The sequence below is a fragment of the Rhinoraja longicauda genome, chromosome 2, assembly GCF_053455715.1.
Source record: "Rhinoraja longicauda isolate Sanriku21f chromosome 2, sRhiLon1.1, whole genome shotgun sequence".
Taxonomy (NCBI): Eukaryota; Metazoa; Chordata; class Chondrichthyes; order Rajiformes; family Arhynchobatidae; genus Rhinoraja; species Rhinoraja longicauda.
This window is the reverse complement of record NC_135954.1, coordinates 100,314,425-100,337,986: the sequence shown is the minus strand read 5'-3', so window position 1 is coordinate 100,337,986 and position 23,562 is coordinate 100,314,425. Positions and strand designations below refer to the sequence as shown.

Sequence of the window (23,562 nt, the reverse complement as noted above, 5' to 3'; positions counted from 1 at the left end):
TTGTTGATTAGGTGTCTCCATTTCCAAATCCTGGCTTCATCAATGGATTTACTGCAGCCCCAAACTTCAAATCCGCAACAGCCCCTTTGACCTCACTCAGACAATATAATCCTAGAAACAGGTAAGATTTAAAAAATATTTTTCAAAAGATATTTGCAGAACTAATTTGGAAGCACATGCAGCATACCATGCCATTGCAATAGAAAAATGCTCAGTGTAGCCGGACAGTAATCGAGAGAATTGCAGATGGAAAATGAGACAAAAATGAAGGGAGATGCAAAAATAGTGCTGTTTTGTTTGGAAGCCTGCCAATTTTTGTTTTTGCAGTCATTTAAAGGGTGATACAGGGTTACCAGTGGATTTAAGCTCTTTATTCTTCATGGAAGCTGGAGTACTTTTGAAATATGAACATTGGTTGCCCACTTCACCCCTCAGGCTTGCCCTGCAATTTAATAAGACAGTGGCTGATCTGATTGTAACCTTTCACTCCCTTGCACATCCATTTTCCTTTGCCTCAAACTATTAGACTGCTTGCAGTACCTTGGAGGGAGAAAATGTTGAAGACATGACGCAGAAAATTGTCTGTCTTAAATTGAGGGCACCTTATTACACCAGTGACCTCTCATTCCATATTCTCCATGAAAAGAAACATCATCTCCACATCCACCCTGTGTAGACTCTCCTCGGGATTTTGTTTCAATCAGTTTGCTTCTCACTCTTGTAAATTACCGCCGATACCATCCTAACCTGATCTACATTGTAAGAGATGCCTATTCTAGTTCAACATTCTGTTACTCTTAATTACTGGTCATCAGCATGCTCATATTATGCAAGTAATGTACTAGGACCCCCAATTATGTGTAATTGCCACGCTTTGCAATCTCTCAGCATATATTAATTAGTTTCGACCTTTCCTTTCATGAGGAATAGGAGGTGAATTAGGCCATTTGGCACATCAAGTCTACTGTTCAACCATTCCATCATGGCTGATCTATATCTCCGTCCTCACCCCATTCTCCTGCTCCCCATAATCTCTGACATCTGTACTAATCAAGAATCTATCTCTGCCGTAAAAATATCCGCTGAATTCATTTCATCAGCAAATTTGTATCCTTGTCTTTGGTGTCATTGATACAGTTTGTATAATATTCAGGCCCAGCACCTATTTGCGTGGCATCATTTGTTCCATCTTGCCGGACAGAAAAATACCCATTTATGACTACTCTGGCTTGCTAACAGAAAATGATCTCCCATTTATTCCCACAATCTAGTCTGACTTTCATTTTTCATATTCTGTAATACCGCAGCTTCTCAAATGTCTGTTGGAAATCTTAAATATAGTACATCTGCAGACAAAAACGGGCCATCCAGTGTACTGAATCCGCACTTTGCTATCAAGCGCCCATTTGCACAAAAATTATTCTCCCCACATTGCCAACAACCTCTAGAATCTATCACTCATTCACACTTGGGGGGTGTTACACTGTGGCTAATGAATCAACTTAAAGATCTCATTGGAGGAAACTCCACAGTCATAGGGTGAGCATGCAAAATCAATAACCGGTTAAGATTAAACCTGGGGTTGCAAGGCAGTAGCACTATAAGCTGTGCCACTACAATAATTCAAAGTTTTCAATAAATTGGTTAAACATAACTTCACAAAATTCAGTTCCTTTTGCCATATTATCTTGAATTCTACAAAGTGCCATGCAATGATCCTTGTAATAGTTCACAGTGACACACATTAAATTAACTAGCCTATAATTTCCTGCTTTCTAACTTCCTTTTTTGATTAAGGTATATTTCCCTACAGAATTCCTGAGTACATGTATCGATTTCAAAGCTTCAAACATCTATATTTTGGTTGTCATTAAACATGTCCTCAACTATTTAAATTTCTTAAACTTAAAACTTATTTTGACCAGACTGCATACTTTGAAAATGTTTGACGTGTACGATTTTCATTTTGCCAAATAAGTAACTGTTTTAAAAAATCTTCTTTCAAGCCTTGCTGTCATTCTGGAGTTTGTGTTACCCGAATATTTTATGAGCGAGAATAAAGATCAAAGGATAAACCCGTTGAAACTTTATTCAAAGTTCCTATGGTTTTATATGTTCTCTTCTCTCTTTTAAGTTTGGAATCTTAAGTTGGTGTTTGATAGAATCAAAAAATAATTAAAGCAATAGTGACCACTGTATTTGCTTTTAGATATTTCAAAGTAATGTGCGTGTAATATGCTCATTATGGCTACACGGCTCCAAGTGTAATTTGTTCTCTAATGTTTACGGACATCAAATTGGGTATATAATGCAATTTAAAAAAATTGATGTCACTAAGCTATCCTAAAATCTGGAGGTTTCTGGTTCAATTTTCCTGCTAGATGTTAACTTAGTAATGGGCTCTCACGTTTTGTTTACTTAAAAGTGGCGAGTGAAAAATAAGACCATCTATGTAAAGCAAAAGCGCACTAATGTATTTACATTATTAGTGACTTGACAAAACTCGCAATGCATCTTAGCATTGCTGTCGTGAGAATGTTCATGCATCTTCCTAATACATATCACAATTATTGGCTACCAACACTTTGTTTCGGATTCTTCATTTGTGCTTTTATTTGTATGAGATATTGCCAATGATAGGAGGCTAATTGATTCTAAGTAGATTTAGTCACTACAGTATAAATAATGAGGCAGGGAGGGGAAGAGACGATCATTTTATCTTTTCAAAAGTATCGAAAGATTAGAATGTGTAGAGGCATGTCAAAGACGTGGCACTAAACTATTCAGTGACAGTAAATTGTCCTGCCCCAGCTCCACAAAACTCCTGGTTGGCAAGGGCCTGTTCTCTCATTTAGAAATGTACTGCGCAGAAACTGATTTAGTGTGCAGATAGCCTTCTGAAAGGAAATGAATGGATCTCCTTTCAGCATGGATGGAAAATAAGCTTGGGGAACCAAGTTTGATAGATGGACAGCCATGTGACTTTCAGCCATCAGATGTCTTACTGGGTGCACCAGTCATTTGATCAACTGGGATGCCGCAACTTGATCTTTATAATGAATTATATTACTTTTTTTAAAAGGGTGCATTTTATTGCACATGTCAAGTCGAAGAAAATTGATTACTGCAATTTGCTTGACCTGTAATATGAGGCATTCAAGTGGAAGAAATCTTGACGATTTGGAGAATTTCACAAATTTATTTGTAATGTATTAATTGTTCTCCTAACTTCATATTCTGATCGAGGAGGGTATCAGATTTGCCAACCAGTGCCCCTCTGTACAATCTTGGTTGTTGCATCCTTGAAGTAGATAAAGTGGTTTTGATATGCGGCTAAGCTGCAGACTTGTGATTTAGCTGAAGGCCTTGAGTTTATATATTCCTCTACAGAAAAGAGTCCATTTGCTTGGAAATGGAGTACTTTTGGGTGGAGCCTTGCAGTTCAAACTCTTCTGCCAGTGGTAGACTTGGGCGTGATTGTGATGGTGTACGTTGCGTTCTGTTGCTGCAGGTGGTTGTTTCAGCCTGTTGCTAACAATAAATAATAACAGATGCTCATTGCATTGCTGATCATGTCCATGATAAGCAATTATACATCTGGGGTGGTTGGTCATTGAACAGGAGCCAGAACAGTTAGGAGCATGTTAGTGTACTTGTACCATCTCCAGTACTCGCCAAACATGAAATTTTCTGTGGCAAACACTCCTGGTCATCCTGTGTTGTATGACCTAATTTTTATTTTTGAAATTTTGGGCAGAAAAACCAATGTCGTTTGGGAAGAATGATTACTTATTAAATATTCTGCCTTTGGTTATGTGGTCTTAAAACCAGTAAGATCACATATTCTAATAAATCACCATACATTGAATTTGTGATCAGGAACCACAGCAAATCTCATCTACGCCCCACATTGCCGAACGCAGATCGTGGACCAGGACTTTTAGAGAGCCCGACGATATTTAATTTTTCGACGGATCGTCTATTGAATGGTGTTCGAAGTCCTCAGATGCGACCAGCTGGACCTAATAGGACACGGATCCATAGCAATGCAGCTTATAATAAGAGAGATTTTGGGATTGCCAGGTCAGCGGAGCAAATCAATGCTGATTCATCACCCAGCATGGGTCGAGGAAGGTGAGTTTGATTAACCAAAATAAGGAAGCATAAATATCAAATTGACTCCCCTTTTGTTTCAAACATGATCTGTTTATAGTCAGACAAATAAAATGCAGATAATTGTGAACCAGGAATGCTGAAAATCCTCCAGGTCAGCATTTAGTGTCGCCATCTCCTTTTCATGCCTACCCTGTAATTTGCAGCTAATAATGATTATGCTCCACGCACATTGCAATTTGTATTCAGAGCCAAGTAGAGACCACAGATGTTTGAAGGATTTTAAGCATGATTACAATGAAACAGTTAAAGAAATCCAACAGTGATTCAATTTATTTAGCATTGTTTTTTCCAAAGCAAGCTATAAACTTAGACCGTATGAATTGGCATGTCAAAGCATATGATGGAAACTATTTTTTTCTCCGCTTAATTAAGTTTTCATCAAATTGTTTTTTCCAGGAAGAATTCGTATGGATACAGGAAGAAAAGGGAAGACAAGTTTACGGTATGATATTTTGCAGTCTTGAAATTTTTGCTTTCATTGTTATTGAACCATGATGCTTATTCATGGCAGCTCATTCCAGTTTAACTTGCCTATCCCATCCAACATGTTCAATTATGAGGAGTGGAATTTGAGAGTATTGAATTTTGTTGTCTCTAATTTGCAAAACAAAATGTTCAGACCAGAACCCCAGCCTTCATTTAAATAATTTTATTTACATTGCAAAGTGACAGACTCCATGCAATTGAGAACTACTTTATATTTGTGGTTGGTCTGATGAGAGAGAAAAACCTAAAGTAGCAGCTGGTGGAGCTAGTGCCTTGCAGTGCCAGATACCCGAGTTCGATTCTGACATCTGGTACTATCTACATGAAGTTTGCACATTTTCCCTGGGTGATCGCGTGGATTTCCTTCAAGTTGTCCAGTTTCCTCCAACTTTTTCAAAGATGTGCAGCTTGTAGGTTAATTGCTGGGTAGATAATCATGTCTAGGTATGGAATCCATTTCAGAGCAAAAGACGCCCTTGACTTTGAATCACTTTACGTTCTCTTCACCCAACATCATTTGATCCAGTTGTCCACAGCCATGCTTGCAACCAACTCCAAACTCTGGTCCCTTTATTTAAACTTATTTAAAATAAATTAACCGAAACATTTACTCATCCCTTTAAACATTTTTCAGGCACATTTTAAATTAGCCAACTACTTCATTGTGAATGACTAGGAGAATGGGGTAGGAGGAAGGGGGGTGGGAGTGGAGTGGAGGGAGAGGAGGGTGACGGCAAAAGGAAGTGAAGTGATTTTTTTTAACTTTAAAAAAGGATTTTGAAAGATTAAAAAGTGATTTTTTTAAATGTGACATTTACTCCAACTCCAGGACAATGGTGAGTAAGGTGGCCCTAAAATTGTCGTGCTATCGTGTACTGTTTTGGCTGTGTCCAGGCACAAATATATTAATATACACACAGAGTTTTAGTAATGTATTGTTTTTTTATTGGCTTTCATTAATCTTGTGTGCTATTAATGAGAAATTGCTGACTTGGATAATGTTTTCCCTGATTTCTAATTTTCCACTTTCTCATGATAAGCCCCATGGTCCTTTCATAACATCTTTCCCTTTGTTTTTTCAGGATTTCTTTAAAGTTCAGAAGTATGTTGCATTTTTTAATTAAATCGATCTCGGATGTTTCATTATGTCATTACAAGCAATTAGCTTTGGTAATTGCATGAAGAATTTTCTTTTTTTTAAAAATCTACCTGCCATCTAGTTGCACTTTGTATTATAAGGGTGTTTTTAAAATTGAACATGTTGGATGGTTTAATTGCATGTCTTCTCTCAAGTGCTTAACAGATTTTACATTATTTGGTATGCACAATTAATGTTGATTTTTTTTTTTCTGAATCAGATTAAATGTAGGCTTAATGTTAATTGAATTATCCAAACTTCCCAGTTAAATCAGGGGGAGCCCGTAGATTTAGCCACTCTTTTTTTTATGGGCTCACTGGAACCTGTCGAAAGGTATTGGACATGTTTGGGGTATAAAATAATATCCAGATGATATGAAGCAAGATTAAATTTGTTTCATCTCAATGCAGTTCATTGCAGGTACCAGTAGTTAAAAACAGCAAATTAAGTTTACAAGCCTGTTAGATTTGCAGAACATTCCTCCAATATTCTGATTGGATTCTGGACATTTAAGAAAATTAAAGAATGCAAGCCAAAGAATGCACAGCCCTTTTGGCTTGTGCCCATGCTGACCAAAAAGCTATTTATGTAAAGGCCATGTACCAGCATTTGGTCCATCACCTTATCTTCCTTGGCAGTGTAAGTGTGCATCTAAATACTTAAATGCTGTGACAGTACTTGCCACCAGTTTTAACTCTAGCATCACGTTCCAAATTCCAACCATCCTCAGTGGGGAAAAAAATACACTAGGACCCTCTGTTCTCCCTTATCCTAACCCAATGCCTTCTTTTGGATTACTCACCGAAAGAGGATAGTATTCTATTATCTTGCTTATCTGTGCCCCTCGTATTGTATCAGGTCATCTTGGGGTTCCTGCTGAGGTGCAAGATTTGGGAAAATTCTTGACATTATACATTCTCATCGGGCAAATGACACCCATTCCCGGTGTTTTTTTTCCTCTTATTGATCCCATGTTAAAGCTTAATGGTTTCCTTTCTTGGACAGTGTTTAAAGCCAGTTTGGTTTTAAGCACCTCTACTTTGGCCAGAAGATAATTACATTTAATATTTTATTCTTGGCAGAGATCCCAGACACAGTCCCCTCCCCCACCAAAGCCACCGTCGCCCAACTTTGAACTAGGATTGTCCAACTTTCCACCCTTGCCTGGAGCTGCTGGCAATCTGAAGAGTGAAGAAGTTCTTGAGAACAGGCTTGCTAATGTGAAAATAACCCCGAAAGAGAAGCCTCAAATATTACAGGTATTGTGATTGTTTTTCATGAACGTTATAGCTAGATGAATTATAAACATTGTTTAAGAGCACAGATTTGAAGCGCAGAATCTTCTGATAGCTTGTGGAGGGGCTATCAATTCATTTTAATACATGTAGCAATTGCACGGACATTGCAGCTTTGCCAGGGCTTAACATTCTAGATTATTGAATGTTCCAGAAGAAAAGGAAATTCCACTTTGCATCTTAGAACTTCCATCCTGAAGTATTCCCAGTTCTGAAGAAAGATTTTCAGTCTGAAATGTTAACAACTTCAGATTTTGCTTGATCTAAGAACTTTTGGTGTTTTCTATTTTTGTTTCCAAAAACATTATTCCAGATAGATGATTTCATTCAGTTCAGGATGAAGTCATTCCAGTATAAAATTTCCAGGCTTAAAGTTTGTATTGTGTAGAATATAATTGAGATTTATTGCAGGTTATTGTCTAAGTGTTATTGTCTCAAGTTATCTGAAGTCACTGCCAGCTTTGGATGCAAGAGAAGCAAGTTTTACGGTTGTGATGATTTGCAATGATTTCACAAGTTATTCCGTTCCATTCAATAATAACTGTTCGTGCATCAGTCACACACATTGAGAAAGGTTGGGCGATGATCAAGGTCAATGAGTGTCAACCGTATTGTAAAACATCAAAGGCAAAGCCATAGTAAATTGGCTGAAGAAGTTTTATATGGAGAGATGATAATGCAGGAGAATAGATACAGTTTCAAAAGGCATTGTAGCTAAATAAGCATCTACCATTAAATTAACTCTGTGCTCAAGAGCAAAGTTTGGCATTTGTCTAAAAACAAATGTATTTGTAATGTGGGATAAATGAAGGGTAGGTGAGGCAGGAATTAAAAACGGGACTGCACCTTATGAAAAGTCCATAAAATAACTTAAAGCTTTGGGGTCATGTTGGTTGAATACTGTTGGTCAGGAACTGAATATTATTTGTTGTAACGATAAGTTATATTAGATAGACTTGACAGCATCTGAGACCTTGAGGAAAAGGAAGAAAGAATCTTACTATTCAAAATTTGTGGCTGAGGAAAAGGAATTTGGGGTTTGGTAGTACATTGATTCCTTCCATATAAATAAAAACACGGAATATGATAATAATAATAGGTATTGCCCGCTCTTTGTATTTGAAGAAAATCACAGGATTTCTAAGGCCTGCCCAATATTCCTCGAGTATTATTTTTAAAAATTGACCTTGCACTTGTTTGTAGAAGTGACAATATTTCGAAAGTAGTTAAGATCCAAAGTATTTTGAGATGCTATATAAATGCTTTAAATAAATAGCCAGCACAAAGATTAAAGTTGTATTCTTATTCAACCTCATCTATTGCATCCGCTGCTCTAGATGTCAACTTATTTACATCGGCGAAACCAAGCGCAGGCTCGGCGATCGCTTCGCTGAACACCTGCGCTCGGTCCGCGTTGACCAAACTGATCTCCTGGTGGCCGAGCACTTTAACTCCCCCTCCCATTCCCAGTCTGACCTTTCTGTCAGGGGCCTCCTCCAGTACCATAGTGAGGCCCACCGGAAATTGGAGGAACAGCACCTCATATTTCGCCTGGGCAGTTTGCAGCCCAGTAGTATGAACATCGACTTCTCCAACTTTAGATCGTTCCTCTGTCCCTCTCTTCCCCTCCTCCTTCCCAGATCTCCCTCTATCTTCCTGCCTCCACCCATATCCTTCCTTTGTCCCGCCCCCCTGACATCAGTCTGAAGAAGGGTCTCGGCCCGAAACGTCACCCATTCCTTCTCCCCTGAGATGCTGCCTGACCTGCTGAGTTACTCCAGCATTTTGTGAATAAATACCTTAAAGTTGTATTCTTGCTTGACTATTAGTGGCCTTGCTTTTTTTTGTAATAACCACTTTGGGCTTAAATAAGATATATATATTTTTTTAAAGAGCGTAAACGTGGATGCAAGTACTAACACTATACCTTCGGGAATACCACGGGAGACGTTACCATCCGTGTCTCCAACTGCACTGCCAGTTAGTTCTGAGGCCTCCCCTTCGCCCCCTCATTCTCCAGAAATCAAGTAAGTTGTTTTATTCTTTTATAATTAATACTGATAATTCTCGTAGGAAAGAATCTTTATGCAGCTGACTTGTTTCGGATAAGTGTGCTTGCACAATAATCTGGTAGTGATGTACTAAAAACATTGTAAATGTGTAGGTATCTTTGACAGTTATACATGTGTCATAAAAATTGATGGTAGACACCAAATGCTGGAGTAACTCAGACAGGCAACATTTCTGGAGAGAAGGATTGGGTGACGTTTCGGGTCGAGACCTTCCTTCTGCCATAAAAATTGGTTGGGTTTTATAACATTGCTGTATATTAGTGACCTGCATAATTACTTGTTCTAAAAGACGCTGACTGGTTTGTCTTTGCTCGCCTAAGTAAATCTGTTCACATGGAAGCACAATAAATTGCATACGCTGGAATTGTGCATTAACACCTATCACTTGCCAGGTCTTTTCCGCCCCCATCTCCTTTCAAGGTCCCCCCCCCCCCCCCCCCCGCCTCCCTACTGCAATCTAGTCTGAAGAAGGGCCCAGATCCGAAACAGCACTTTGTGTTCTAAATCTGTAACCTAATGTGCCGGCTGTTTGAATTTTCTATGGGTCAATGACTCTCAAAGCCACTCGTGTTGTGTCAACCGAGGCAGTGCAGAATTAAGCTTATGTTTTGAAAGCCGTGGATCCATATATAGTGTTTTGGAAAATGCCGTAATAAGTTAGACTTGCTACTGAAGAGGGTAGCAATAGTGAATCAAATATATATAACAATTTTTTTAATAACTCTCATTCCTCGTTACCTACTCCAACAATATTGTATTAATGTTGAATTCTTAGTTGGGAATAGGGTTTGATGTGCTGTTAACGTGTGCATATTAAGGTTACCTTCATAAATGAATCCTTTAACTCTTCGGGAGGACACTAAGCAGAGTTAGTTGAATGTCCGTGATTTTTAACCCTGCTGCTACAGCCTAGCCCCATCCCTATCTTTTCTCTCTGTTTAGCATTTAGTTTTCAAATCCATCCTGAATGTGACAGCTATGATTGAGTTCGTGCCAATCTTGAGGGTGGTGGTTGAGAGTTTTAAGTCCCACTCCAGAGGCAAGCTCAGTGTTTTAGTCTAATTCTCTGTGGGAGTACTGGGGCGACGGTGCACTGCTGGAGGTCCTGCATTTGGGATGAGATGTTAAATGAAGGCTGTATTTCCCACCTGGGCACAAGACCTATGGTGCTTGGCAGTCATCCCATGTGACCGAGCCAATATTTATTTTGCGATAAACATCACTTGGTGTTGGGGTTTAGTGAATTGCAGTCAGAGTAATAATATTACCACTTTGAAAGTTATTGCACTCAGAATGAACTGCTACTATCTACCTCATTGAAAACCCTCGGACTATCTTTGATCGGACTTTACTGCATCTCCTCTTGCACTGAACATTCCCATTAACATGAATCTGTACACGATGGACAGCTTAATCGTAATCATGTATAGTCTTTCCGTCAACTGGTTTGTACACAACAATGTGTTTCACTGTACATGTGACAATAAACCAAACTAGAACTAAATAACCATGAAGCACTGAAAATATGTTCATGGAAAGTGTCATGTAAATAAAAGGTTTAAATTTTTCCAGTTAATTCCACTGAATTATTCCAGTTAAGTTTCTTCACAGAGTTTAATTTCTCATTCGGCACATGCGATTTAAAATATTGGCAGCTCTCTTGGAGCTATCGTCCTGTGTTTGGAATTGTGCTGACAGTTCAGTTAACTCCCATTGAGTTAAGCAGCATGGAAACAGGCCCTTCAGCCCAACTTGCCTAGAGGTGAGGTGATTTGGTGCACATCTTCGCCTCTCTTCCCCCCCCCCCCCCCCCCCCATTCATTGCTCCTCCCAAAATTCCTTTATTATGGCCCATGCTTTTGAATTTTTGTTACTATGTCAGAGTCTTTATCAGCACAGAGATCTGCTGGGGCCAATTGTATAGTTTGTAAAATATAACATAACCGAGGATACTGCGAGAAATTGTAATAGAACTTATTGAATGATTGGAAAGGAACTGTGAGGAGATCTGATTAATTGTTTGGCATGTTCTAAAAAGTTTTTAAACTAGATGTTCAAATTTGGGGGATTTTTAATATTACAAGAATTACTAAAATTTTAAGAAGAATATTAATTAAATTAGGCTATCAGGCTGCAGCTTTTAGGATGGCGATCTGCCATGAATACCAACAGCAAAGAGCGATATGTGTACTGGCACATCCTAGTCTACTTAAAGCACTGCTTTGAGGGTCAGTTTAAGAGAACCGCAACCAATTTGCACATCACAAACTGCCTTTCACAACATTGTGATGAACATTTAATCCATGTTTTATGGTAATGTTGAAGGAAAAAAAACCTAAACCGGACATTTGATAATTCCTTATGTTCAAAATAGTGTTACCTCACCTAAAACAGTGATCTTCAGTACTTTTCAAGTTGATGGTCTTCAACACAAGCCTAATTTGCCACAAATTAATGTTTCCTGCTCAGTAATTTTTTTTTTACAGAGCTACTTTGTGCCTTAAACAATCTGCTTAACAAGTGGGTGGTTTAGTTTCGAGAGAATGAGGAAACAGGCCCTTTGGCCCACCGAATCAGCGCCGACCAGTGATGTTGTGCACACCAACGCTATCCTATAGACATTAGGGCCAATTTAGAATTATACCAAGCCAATTAGCCTAAAAAAGTTTACATTTTTGGAGTGTGGGAGGAAACCAGAGCAACTTAAGAGCAGTGTAATGTGCACACATGCATGATCCTGGATATTGGTGTCCTTTCCCATTGTCCTATTGCTTACTATCCTTCCTACCCCTTAATCCCCTCTCTTGGTCTCCTACCCTTCTCCCATTCTTCCATTTGTTTTCACCCTGGGTTTTGACCACGTCGTACCCTCCTTTCACAAGAACTTTGAGCAGGTCTTGCAAATCTGTCCTGTTGATCATGGCCGGTCCACTCCAGGCCACAACACTTTCCATGTTATTTCCTCATTGTCCTCAATTCGCTAAGCTTTAAAATGTTTAACTTGTTTTTCCCCTTTAAGTACTTTTCCAATAAGGTAGCCTCCACAAGCTTCTCCATTTAGGCTAAAGCCTACATTTTTGACTTCTTGTACAGAAGTCCATTGCATTTCTGCCCATTTGTTAAACGTTTGTCCAGTCACACAACCTGTTGCAGGCTCTAATTCAAAGCAACTGCCCTCCCATCTCTTTTCATATCACCAAATTCAGTCTGCCTGCTCCATGTCGTTTAATATGGGCAGCTCTTGCCCTTCTATTGTTTACAGATTCTGACTCTTGTTGGTGTCTATTCCATCTAAAAATGACCCATTTTTTTCTGACTATCTGCTGCATGATAACCAGTTTTCAATCCATGTTTTAAAAGAAAAGATCAAATGTTCCATTTGTGTACACCTTATTGAATGCCTTCTGCTTATCTCCTCAAACAATTCAAAGCTAACTGGCCAATAGTTTTGCCACTTCTTGACTTCCTCTTCTGCTGAGCAAGGGCCTGGCATTTATTGCTTTCTAATCAGCTGGTACATTCCCAGAACTTGGTAAGTTTTGAAAACTTCAACCAGCGCCTATACTTTCTCGGTACCCATTTCCTTGAAAGAGCAATTGAGTACAAACATGTTGGTGCTGGCAACCTGTTTCCTTAATCCTTTTTTTTTAATGTAAGAGGTAGACCTAATGCTCAAAGTAACTCAACAGGTCAGGCAGCATCTCCAAAGAAAATAGAGATGTGACATTTTTAGTCGGGATCCTTCATCAGACTTGTGTTTTAGCCTGCATTTAGATGTAAAAATGTTTTAAAATAAATACTTTGATTTCGTATTTCTTGTACTTCGATTATGATATGGATTGTTTCTAGAATATTTTCTCCTATTTGAAACTAATTTGTCGTTCATTGTAAAAACTGATACAAATTATTGTTTTAAATTGTCTGCCATTCCTTGCTTTCCCCAGTATTAGTCATAATTTTAAAAATCTATAGAAGCTTATCATAATTATCTCAAACTTTTTAGTCCCTTGTTGATAGTTCTTGAATAATTCCTAATATACTGGTGTTGCGCTAGCTTTAGTCACTTTGCATGCATCCGTTTTTGATTTAATAGTATTTTATCTTGTTAATCACACATGATTCATTTTATCTCAATCAGGGGGACTCAATTAGTGCTGAATATGTAAAGTAGCTGCAATGGTTCATATGCTGATCTTTCCTCTGCCTATTTTCTTAATCCATTGGAGATCATTTTTCCTTAACTTTGTGATTGCCTTGATTTACAGATTTTTATACCACAGATTCTCATGGTACCTGGAATTATGCAATGTTGTGATCACTATTCTCCAGAAGATCCAAAACAAGATCTCATTAATCCTACCTCTGTACACATGACTAAATGTAAAACACCTTGTTCCCAGATAGATCCTCTAGTGTAGCTTCCAATGCACTCGCAGTGCTGTTGCCACTTTCATTTGTCTGAACACTGAAAGTTAAAATCGCTGTTGATAATTCCAGCTCTGTTCTGATTTGCCATTGCCCCATTTATGTTTTGCCCCATGGAGCACAAACCATCTGGCCCAATGAGCAGAATTTTTGTTTAATCTATGGAGTGGACTTGAACGTAGAATTTGAGTACATGGTGGCACTGAATTTTTGTAGCCATAATGGTTGGTATCTTGCACACGCTTGTGCATCTCGTTTTATTGAATTGCATATTTTTTGTTTAATTTAGAGATAGTGCGGAAACGGGCCCTTCGGCCCACAAAGGCACCGATGACCGCACATTAACACAAGCCTACACATACTAGGGACAATTTACACTTATACCAAGAACACAAGCCCAAGCCAATTACCTTACAAACCCAAGTCTCTGATGCTGTAAGGCAGCAACTCGACCGCTGCTCCACCGTGCCGCCCTATGGTTGGTTTTGTGCATTCTGCAGTGGACCCTTTGGCTCAGATATTAGCATGCAGATGGTGCAACATTTTTATTTTTTGGAGAATATTTATGATTGATTATTACAAATGTTGTTATTTTTGTAGTGAAACAAAGAATCAAGAAACCAAGCAGAGGGAAACACATACTCCATTAGAAAGATTAACCACACCTCTTTCTACTGCAAGTAAATCAGTACAAGTCAATGGATCAGCCACAGTAAGTGTCTTGGAGAGAGGAAATTGTTTTATTATTTTGCATCATTATATCTTAAACAAAAATGATTTAAAACTATTTTGTCTATTGTGTTAATGTTTGCAATGTTTGCAAAATGAAGCAACATCATATGATGTAACGTTGTGTAGTGCATGTGATCTGTCAAGACCAAAATCCATATTAAAACATGGCAGTGCAAAACAAAACCAGGAAATGTTATGTTTCCTTAATTTTTAAATTTTGATAGGTTTTGGCTTTTAAAAACTGACATTGCAACCATATTTGTACAAATAGCAATTTAAAATGTTACCTTTTTAAATGTTGGGATTCCAGTTGATATTTTAGATGTTTCAATATAGTCCAAGTGGCTTCCTTTCAGGCTATCTTGTCTGTCGGCGAATCATGTTGCACAGAAAGGGGCCCTTCAGCATGATCACTGCTGGAAAATTAGTTCTACCTCGAAGAACCCTTCTTTTTTTTTAAATGACTACAAAAGAAAAGGGAAACTAAGCAGATGGTTACTCAACAAAAAAAAAGGAGTAGGCCACCAGGTCCCTTAAGCCTGCCCCACCCTTCAATGTGGTAATGGCTGATCTATGCTGGCCTCGGCTCTTCTATGACAGTACCTCATAACCTATGATGCTTTCAAATATTTATGTATTTCCACCTTAACTAAATTTAACAATCTGGCCTCCACTCTCTGGGGCAGAGAAATCCAGAGATTCACTCCCTCTACAGAAATTTCTGCATGCCTTGGTTTTAAGTGACTGATATCTATTTAGTAGCTATGTTAAATTGGTAGCAAGTATTTGGCAAGTTATTCTAACACTTTGGGGGGGAAAATGCTGGAATAATTTTGAATTGCATGAGCAAATTTAGTAGAAACAAATTATTTTATGGAAGGTAATATTTTTAAGCATTAATTCTTTAAAGATATGTGGATAAAGGCAAACTAGTAGATGTCAAATGTTTAGCAATCCAAAAGGCATTTGCTGGTGCCACATTGAAGATAAGAACGTGTGCTTTTCCAGAATATAGTCATAGTTATACAGCGCAGAAATTAGTCCTTTGTCACATGACATCCACGCCAACCTCCTTTGCTCATCTACACTAAACCCCTAAAATCCACTTCTTTCTATGCCTTGCCTTCCCCAAATATGTCCAAATGCCGTAAACATAATAATTGTTTCTGTCTTTACCTCAGACAAGATCCAACCTTTCTCAAGCTGATGCCCTCTTCTTTTTGATACCCCTACTTTGGGTAGATCATCAGAATATTTTTCCCAATGTGTACTTCTCATCTTATGTAGTTCTAGAAGTTGCCCTCCAGTCTCCTTAACTCTGGGAAAATAATAACCCCAGCCTATCCAATCTCTGCTTGTAACTATGGTCCACTAAGCAACATCTTGGCATATCTTTGCATTTTCCCCCCATGCAATCGTATCCTTCCTATAATGTGGCATGGCTGAGAGGGACTGGCTATTTAAATTGGTATAAATTGTCTTCAACATGGTGAGCGATAACTGTCGGGGACACTGACTGGGTCTTAATTATTTACAACCTATATAATAGCTCTGGCTAAGAGACCCCAATTGTTGTCAAATTTGCTGCTGTTGCAAAGGTGCGAAAACAAGTTGTAAGAATGTCAAGAGCATGTACAATAATATAGGTTGGATAAAAGGGCAAAAGTGTGTCAGATGGAATAGAATCGGGTGATTTCAAAATATCACGCTGTTTTGAAAAGAAGAGATGCTGTCCAGTCTGCCTCGTGACCATCTAGAGGCTAACCATAAGACACACACCCAGGTCTGATCACCCTGCGGTGGGCCTGCCTCGACTGAGGGTGTCTTGTGATAAAAGGCCGAAACACCCAGTGACGTTGAGGTACACAACTGACGATGTGTCTGAATGGTAGCACCTAGTGGTCAACCCCAAGAACAACCCCAAGACCAGTCAATTGCATTGCAAACCCTAGGGATTGTAACATCCAGTCCTACTAATCAATCTAAGTGGAACAAAACCAGACCATGCTGCTCTGTAGAGGTACCTGGATATCCTCTAATATGGTGAACCAGATAGCAGGCATCAAATAATTAGAGGCAAATGATATCTGCCTTCATTTTGAGTTGCAGTGTACTAAATAAATCTTACTGCATTGGTGAGATTACATTTGGGTTTCTGCATAAACGGTCTCCTTTTGAGATGCAAATTTGCATTAGAGGCAATTCAGAAAAGATACACTTGGTTGATTTTTGGTTCAGCTTGTGGGGAACATTTGAACAGAATGGGGCCTTCAGCATAATCAGAGATGTTATAGAAACACAAGATCTGAGGATGCATTCGATGCTCGGACATTTTCCAAACTCTGGAGTAAAGGGGCTCAGAAAGACAGCATGGAAATAACCTTTTGATACAAGGAATCTATGCCAACGCATGTCAGATGAGAAATTCCTTCTTGAAGATGGATAGAGGTTATAAACCGCTGCGGTTTTCAACTAGGCGGTGGGGGCATTCAAGGTTGAAATAAATAGTATTTGATTACCGGGGAATTGGGTTGGGGAAAACAGGAAAGTGGAGTTGAAGCTAAAATCCGATGTAGCAGGTTTGGAACTGTTTCGTCCACTCCTTTTGTTTTAATGTAGGTGACAGAATCTATGCATCTCGAGTTTCATTATTTTGTAACTCTCGGCTAAATTTACTGTGCAATCTTTATAAACGGGTGCAAATTCATTATGTTAAGTTATAGCTCTTAAATCGCTTCCATTCACAAGCATGTGGACAAGGTTTGGAAGATAAATCTGCAAAGCTGTTTGCACTGATGTTGAGATTATTTATCTCCTTTGTGAACTGCTTACAATGTCATATAAGATATCTCTAATTTTTCAGAATGTCTCCAGTCGGGTCCCTGTATAAATTACTTTGCATGGCACAGTTAATACATCTGCTTGCTTTTTGTCTAAATGAACAGATTACATCTGAGATTACAACAAATTTAAATGAAGACTTGGATAAGTAGGATGTTTCTCATGATTTCAAGTTGGCAACATGATTGAGTCGTACTTGAGAAATTAACTTTTAATTTGTCTCGGTTGCTCTCAGTTGTAATAAGGTGCCTAGGACTATCACATCTGACACTGCCATTAAAACATCTCCTGCAATTTGAAGCTACCCTTTTTTGGCATGTATGGCTATGATCAGCCTGGTCATTACCGTTTATATCAGTAAACTTGCAGGGAGAGCTGGTTGGATTTTTTGGGAGAGCAGAAGATAAGTTAACAAGGTTTAAGTGCAAATTTGGTTGTTTCGCCCTTGACTGGTTGAGAGAAAGCTCCAAACCGTCAAAGCTTTCTCTGAAGCTACTGGGGCAAACATGCCACATCACTGGATTCCAAACAGTACATTCTTAAACTCGTAGGAATAGTAGGCGTGGTATCTAGCATAGCCGTTTAAGCTTTTTCGATGAGTTACGTAGTGCTTGCAATGTGAAATGTTTATTGATAAATACACTCCATTCAAATATTGTCCCGGTTTACTAAAAGACCTGGCTGCATATATATCTATTTAAGTGGCATTTGGAGAATTTAGGAATGCATCACATGCATAATATTGAGATGAGAACAGTACAAGTTCAAAAGAAAATAATTAATGAGTAGAAAATGGGGAAAAGGAAAATGGATGTGTAAAGGGAGAATGAATAAAGCAATTATTTTGGTGCATTGTGCCCAAGGCACAATATAGAAGTTATTATCGAATGTTATTGACTCTTATTTACTTAAATGATTTTTACTGTCTTGGGTGTCAGTAAGCGTTGTCAGTGCAGAAGGCATTAAATAGATCTTATGGAAAAAGTTTGAACAGCTAGTAGCTAGATTTGCTCATTGCTCTATGGTCAAATGTTGCTTAAATAGCCCACTGTCAACCCCAAGCCAACTCTCCTTGGCCCAGATAGAGTGTCATTTGGAGATGGGAAAGCTTCAAAGGAATATACTGCTTGTTGATGCATTTAAGTTGTACTATAAATAATACATTCATGAGAGAATTGATTTCTGCTTTCCAATTCTACAGGAACTTCGAAAGCCGAGTTATGCAGAGATATGCCAGAGGAGTGCTAAAGAATCTTTAACACTACAGCCACAGAAGGAGCAAAAACCCAACATTGCAGTCAGCAACAAAGATGACAAAAAAGCTCCAGAGGAACCAGTTGACAAAGAGTCTAAACATAAAGACCTACCTGTTGGGAAAACAAATCCAGGGAAGCCCAGAGACCAGCGAAGACAATCGGGTCGAAGAACACCCCCTCAGGGCATCAACAAACGTACAAATAAAGAGCAGCATACTCCCCCCAAATCTCCCAACTGAAGGTGCAGAAATTGTGGCATTAATTAAAGGGTCTGGTCTGTTCAAGTGTAATTCCCCCTCCCCTCCCCAAGTCTCCCAATCAGAGCACAGAGGTTGTTGAAATAATGGGTTGCTGGAAAAGTGGTTGATGGCAACAAAAAGCACTTTTTTATTGGGAGTGAGAGTGTGATACTACTTGCCTTAGGGTGCCACTTTTCAACATGTGGTGAAACATTGTGTAATGTCTACTGTAACTTAATCTCTTGCTCAGTAATAGATTGGGAAAAGATTTTTTTACCGTTTGAAGGCAGGGGGGAGTAAATGGAACCATGATCGGCAAACTGGCTTGAACAATATGCCGTGGGCCAGAACGTGGTCTTTTATGTTAAGTGTGGTTTGTTTTCTGTAATTACACAGGGATAAAATGGGGAGCAGTAGACGTTGGGTCTGCTTTCATGGTGTTAAGCAGTGTTGCAGGTGGTTTTTCTATTCCACAAATCTATTTAGCGCAGAATGTGATCAGTGTGCAAGTGCTGACATAGAAAAAAAATATTTTTTTGTTTCTATATAGAAGCTAGTGGCTTGAAGTACAAAAAAAAATCTCAAACCCATTAGGAATTTGTGGGAATTAATTGGAGTAATAACCTGGATGGTAGATTTAACAGGAAATAAAATGCTGTCGAGTTTTTCTTTTTCTGTTATGGCTGAGTTTCCATTGTTCTTGAAGTGTGAGTTTACTTTTGCACTGTAAGTGGGCAGTTGATTTTTGGTTAAGGGTAGGCTACTGTCTAATGTGTAACACATAGTGATTATGAATCACTGCAAAAGACTGGTTTGTGTACCTCTGTGGTCTAACATAGGTGGCGACAATTGTTTATTTTTAACGCTCTTTTCCCAAGTGATTTTTTTTTTTAAACTCCCGGTCAAAACACTGGCTCCTTTCTAATTTGGTACTTGCAGAGTACTTGAAATGGGGTGTGAATTAAAGTTTGGAGTGGAATTCCCCTGAATTTTCATGTTTTTGTCTTGCCAGTTTTTTTCTAATAGCGATTCATCTCTGCTGTGCGTAAAATGTTAGATTAGTTGCTGAATTTTTAAAAAAAGAAAATATAATTTTGAAGGACGAGTGCACTGAGTCTACTGCCTTCTACTAATGTTGCAGGTGATATGTGGATGCTTCTTGTTTTGCTACACATGAGTATTGGCTTTTCAAATTCCTATGGCTAGTGGTCATAGTAATCCAGACTAACTTAACTGCTTCCACTAAGAGCAGTACAGCACTAGACATAAACTTGCTAGTCATAGGAGAAAATGGGTAAGTTATTCCATAAAGGTTATTATTATTATTTCAACAACTGTTCTTTTCATGCGATAAGTTAATTTCCATCCAGTGTCAAAATGAGAAACTTGAATTTCATTTTAAACTTGAAAATGACTTTGCCTTAACTTTTGTATGACACAGATTTAGATGTTGCTACAACTGACCCAGAGGGTTGGAAAGGGCAAGATAAGGTTACTCAGTTACATCTACTGTCACTAGTCTGACTGGGTAAATCAGATGTGTGCAAACTAGCAGTAAATAGCATTTTTTTGTAATATAATTTATGAAAGATCTTAAAAGTTGGGATCCTTTTTTCAGATTGTTAAAAAACCCTGTAAATGCAAAGATAGTCAATACTGTATTAAACTTGTGCACTTGGAAGTGTGTGCTTTGCTTGTACAGTTGTAAATAATCAGAACATATAAAAGGTACCTTTAAAAACTGATATAAAATATTGACATTGTTAGCATATCCTCAATGTTGCTGTTGAGCTGGATGTAGCAAAAAAAATTAAGTGTTGTAGTCTGGATTTTTTTTTCTGGTGTGCTAAACTGATCCTGTGCTCACTGCAAAAGGGGAAGTTGGGGAAATCAGCAATAGGGGTAAATGGCCTTTTTCCATTTAATTATCTTTCCTCTTTCACTTTCCTCTGCCCATCCCCATAAAAAAAATTAATTAAGCAGGTTCTAAGACTTGGCCTGGTAATTTGCATCATTATTTTAAATCATAATTAACATCTCAGGTAACTGTTTAAAAATGCACACGCCAAACAAGATGAAATTATGTTTGAATATAAAATATATATATATAATTGAAAATAATTCAAATAATTTGTGCCATTGCATTTTTTTTTTTTGCTAAGCTCGCTCTTTTCCCCTGGGGCCAGTGTGTGCAGCAGTTTGACGGCTTGTATTGGGTTAAAGTAAACTGTGGGTTAATTTGCTTGGCTGCTGAAAGTATGGTGATCAACAGCTGCATCCAGTGAGAACTGCTAATAACACAAACAATTCATTATCTTGTAGCCAACTGGTACATTTTTATTGTGATGTTCAGCATCCTGCTATAAGTGTGAGTGCACTATTAATGATTTGCTGTTTTTTTTAGTGAAGGGCACACAATTACTTGATTTCTGTTACCAGAGCATGGAATTTTGATTGTATCGGATTAGACAGTTGTGTGGGTACTGTTATTTTCATAACAGCAGCTGGAATTGAAATTGCTTAACTGTCACGGCTGTGGAGGCTTGCTGTGTAAAGCACACTGGCATAAACGTGATTGAGGCAGGATAATGGAAACAGTGGATAAAGCACTAAAATTTAGTAGTCCACCAACATGAAACAGCTACCTGTTTGTGTTGCACCTCAGTAAAGATAGATAAAGATATCAAAACCACACAATGTATTGTGAATGCCACAATAGTACTGTTCAATTGATATGTCACTGAGCTGTGAACAATTATTTGTTGCAGCCATTCATAATGACCCCTTTTGTCTGTCTGCATGTAGTGCAATTTATAAATGCAGGAGATGGCCATGATGATGCCTGTTGCTGTATTTACTTCAGCTTCTTGCAATTTTGTGTACTGTAACCAATTACACTAACAGTGGACAATTGAAGATTTCGAGGGGAGGTGATGACAGAACCTGCTTTGGAGGAGAAATATATTGGAAGCATTGAGGGTTTTTTGTTTTGTCTTAAAATGCTGCAATACAAACTGGAATCAAGCTTACATGTAAACTATTGGTAATTTAATTTTTCTTTGTGTCATACAATGCAAAATTGTCTCATTTTGAAAATGTAGCTTCTGAAAATAAATTGAGTTAGCAATTGTAAAATCAATTTCCTGTGTTAGTGTTCTCTGCAATATGAATGATATTGATCCCCACACTGCAACTGTTCTATTTCATGCTATCTTACAACAGTATAAATATGATGTTGTAAAAATGATATGCATTTTTAGGTGTTTCTGCTACTTTAGGTTTACATTAGAGTAAAATGGACTGTGGTAATTCAGCACCCAAAGAACACTGAGTTGTCAGCACGAAATGTGCACAAAAGTTCTTGAGCTTTAAAATTGACTGTATTAAATAATGGAATTTCTGCCGTAGTTGATAACAAATGGTGATAAAAGATAAATTTGGACCACTACTTCAAGGTAAACAGCCGAGGACAAATGAAAAACCTTAAGGCAAATTTTGGAATGTTGATGTAAATTCATATTTTTTTTACTAATTAACACTTCAATCACAAGATTAATGTTTGAAGTACGAATCATTTCAGCAAATTGAGAAGTTATTCTAGAGATCATTTTTCCATTTTATTATATAGGGAAGATTGTCAGTGTATGGTGTTCTTTTCCCAATATCAAATTCAAACTGGTTTCTTGAATGCTGTTTTGCATTGACGATATTTATAAACTTGGAAATGAGTTGACTTTTTGTTCAATGGTCCAACTAAATATGGTGCGCTTAGACTGGCACATATGTTGTACTAAATAATTAAACGTTTAATATATGACTAAAATGGTCTCATTCATCCTCCACTTATTGAATTGTGTTCCCAGGAATAATCGACGGGTCAGGTTTAGATTTAATAATCTTGTTTCTGGCAACTTTTACAAATTGGGGCTTCAATTTTTTTTGCACCATAACGTAAGAATGCAAACAAATGTTTTTGCCTATATATTGTGCTTTCCACTTTAGACTCATTGCCATTCTCCCCCACCACCCAGAAGAACCGTTTTTAGCTGAAAAAATATTTTAGAATTGCATAACTGGTTATCTTGAAGTCCTCCTGAATGCCACGTACCCATTTTAGCTGAGACTTTAACTGGCTTAGCTGAAGTGAGCAGTAAGATTAGTTAATTAAAAATGTAAATGACTACGAAGGAGAAGATCAAGTCCCAAAGGAATCAACACCTTTGAAAGAAACGCACAACCATAATTTCCTTCTGACACAATCAGGAACACTTACATAACTTTCCAAAACCTATACCTGTGTAGCCTCTTCATACCATCCATCTTGTCTTCAGCCCCAGCTCAATCTTTCTCCCATTTAATTATTTTTCCCCAAACCTAATGTAATGAAAGAACTTTCTCTGCAAACTAAATTTTTCATATTGTAAAGAGATTTGTTTGATGAAGTCATCAGTGCATGCAAAAACTTTTATAGTTACAGGCAGAGATTCAATTGGCCATATTGGAGCTCTTTCTTTCCTTCTGGTATGTCGTTAAATATCAGAAAACTTGGTCATCACTATACATGCCTTCTGCGCCCAATTAAGTAGATCAATCCTGTCCCCTTCCAACTATATCCTGCCCTCTGGCTTTAAGTTTTGCTGCTATCACTTTGTCCTTTTGTCTCCTTTTCCCTATCCTTTGTCCACCTATCTGCCAATCAACCCCCGCCCCCCCTCCCACCGGTATCCACCTAACACTTTCCAGACCTTGTCCTGCCTTCTCCTCCTTAGTACAACAGCCCTCCAACCCATCTCCACCTCTTTTGTATTTTACTCCCCCCTACTGGAATCAGTCTCAAGAAGGGTCCTGCCTTATCAATGTCCCCCAACAATGCAGCCGGACCCTCTGAGTTATTCCAGCGCT

General features: G+C 38.2%; 1 protein-coding gene across 4 annotated transcripts in view; it reads left to right on the top strand.

The window, feature by feature from the left end:
• Window positions 1-22,472, top strand: part of larp4b (La ribonucleoprotein 4B) — a 73,346-nt gene extending 50,874 nt beyond the window's left edge. For 3 of the 4 annotated variants that reach the window (XM_078425086.1, XM_078425067.1, XM_078425076.1), the window contains exons 11-17: window positions 12-121; window positions 3,880-4,134; window positions 4,573-4,618; window positions 6,883-7,059; window positions 8,989-9,122; window positions 14,193-14,304; window positions 18,367-22,472. In XM_078425086.1, the coding sequence (XP_078281212.1) occupies window positions 12-121; window positions 3,880-4,134; window positions 4,573-4,618; window positions 6,883-7,059; window positions 8,989-9,122; window positions 14,193-14,304; window positions 18,367-18,660 (1,128 nt within the window). In that variant the 3' untranslated portion in view covers window positions 18,661-22,472. The remainder of the gene's footprint in view (window positions 1-11; window positions 122-3,879; window positions 4,135-4,572; window positions 4,619-6,882; window positions 7,060-8,988; window positions 9,123-14,192; window positions 14,305-18,366) is intronic. The other variant, XM_078425095.1, reaches the window with a different exon arrangement.
• The last annotated feature ends 1,090 nt before the right edge of the window (window positions 22,473-23,562 follow it).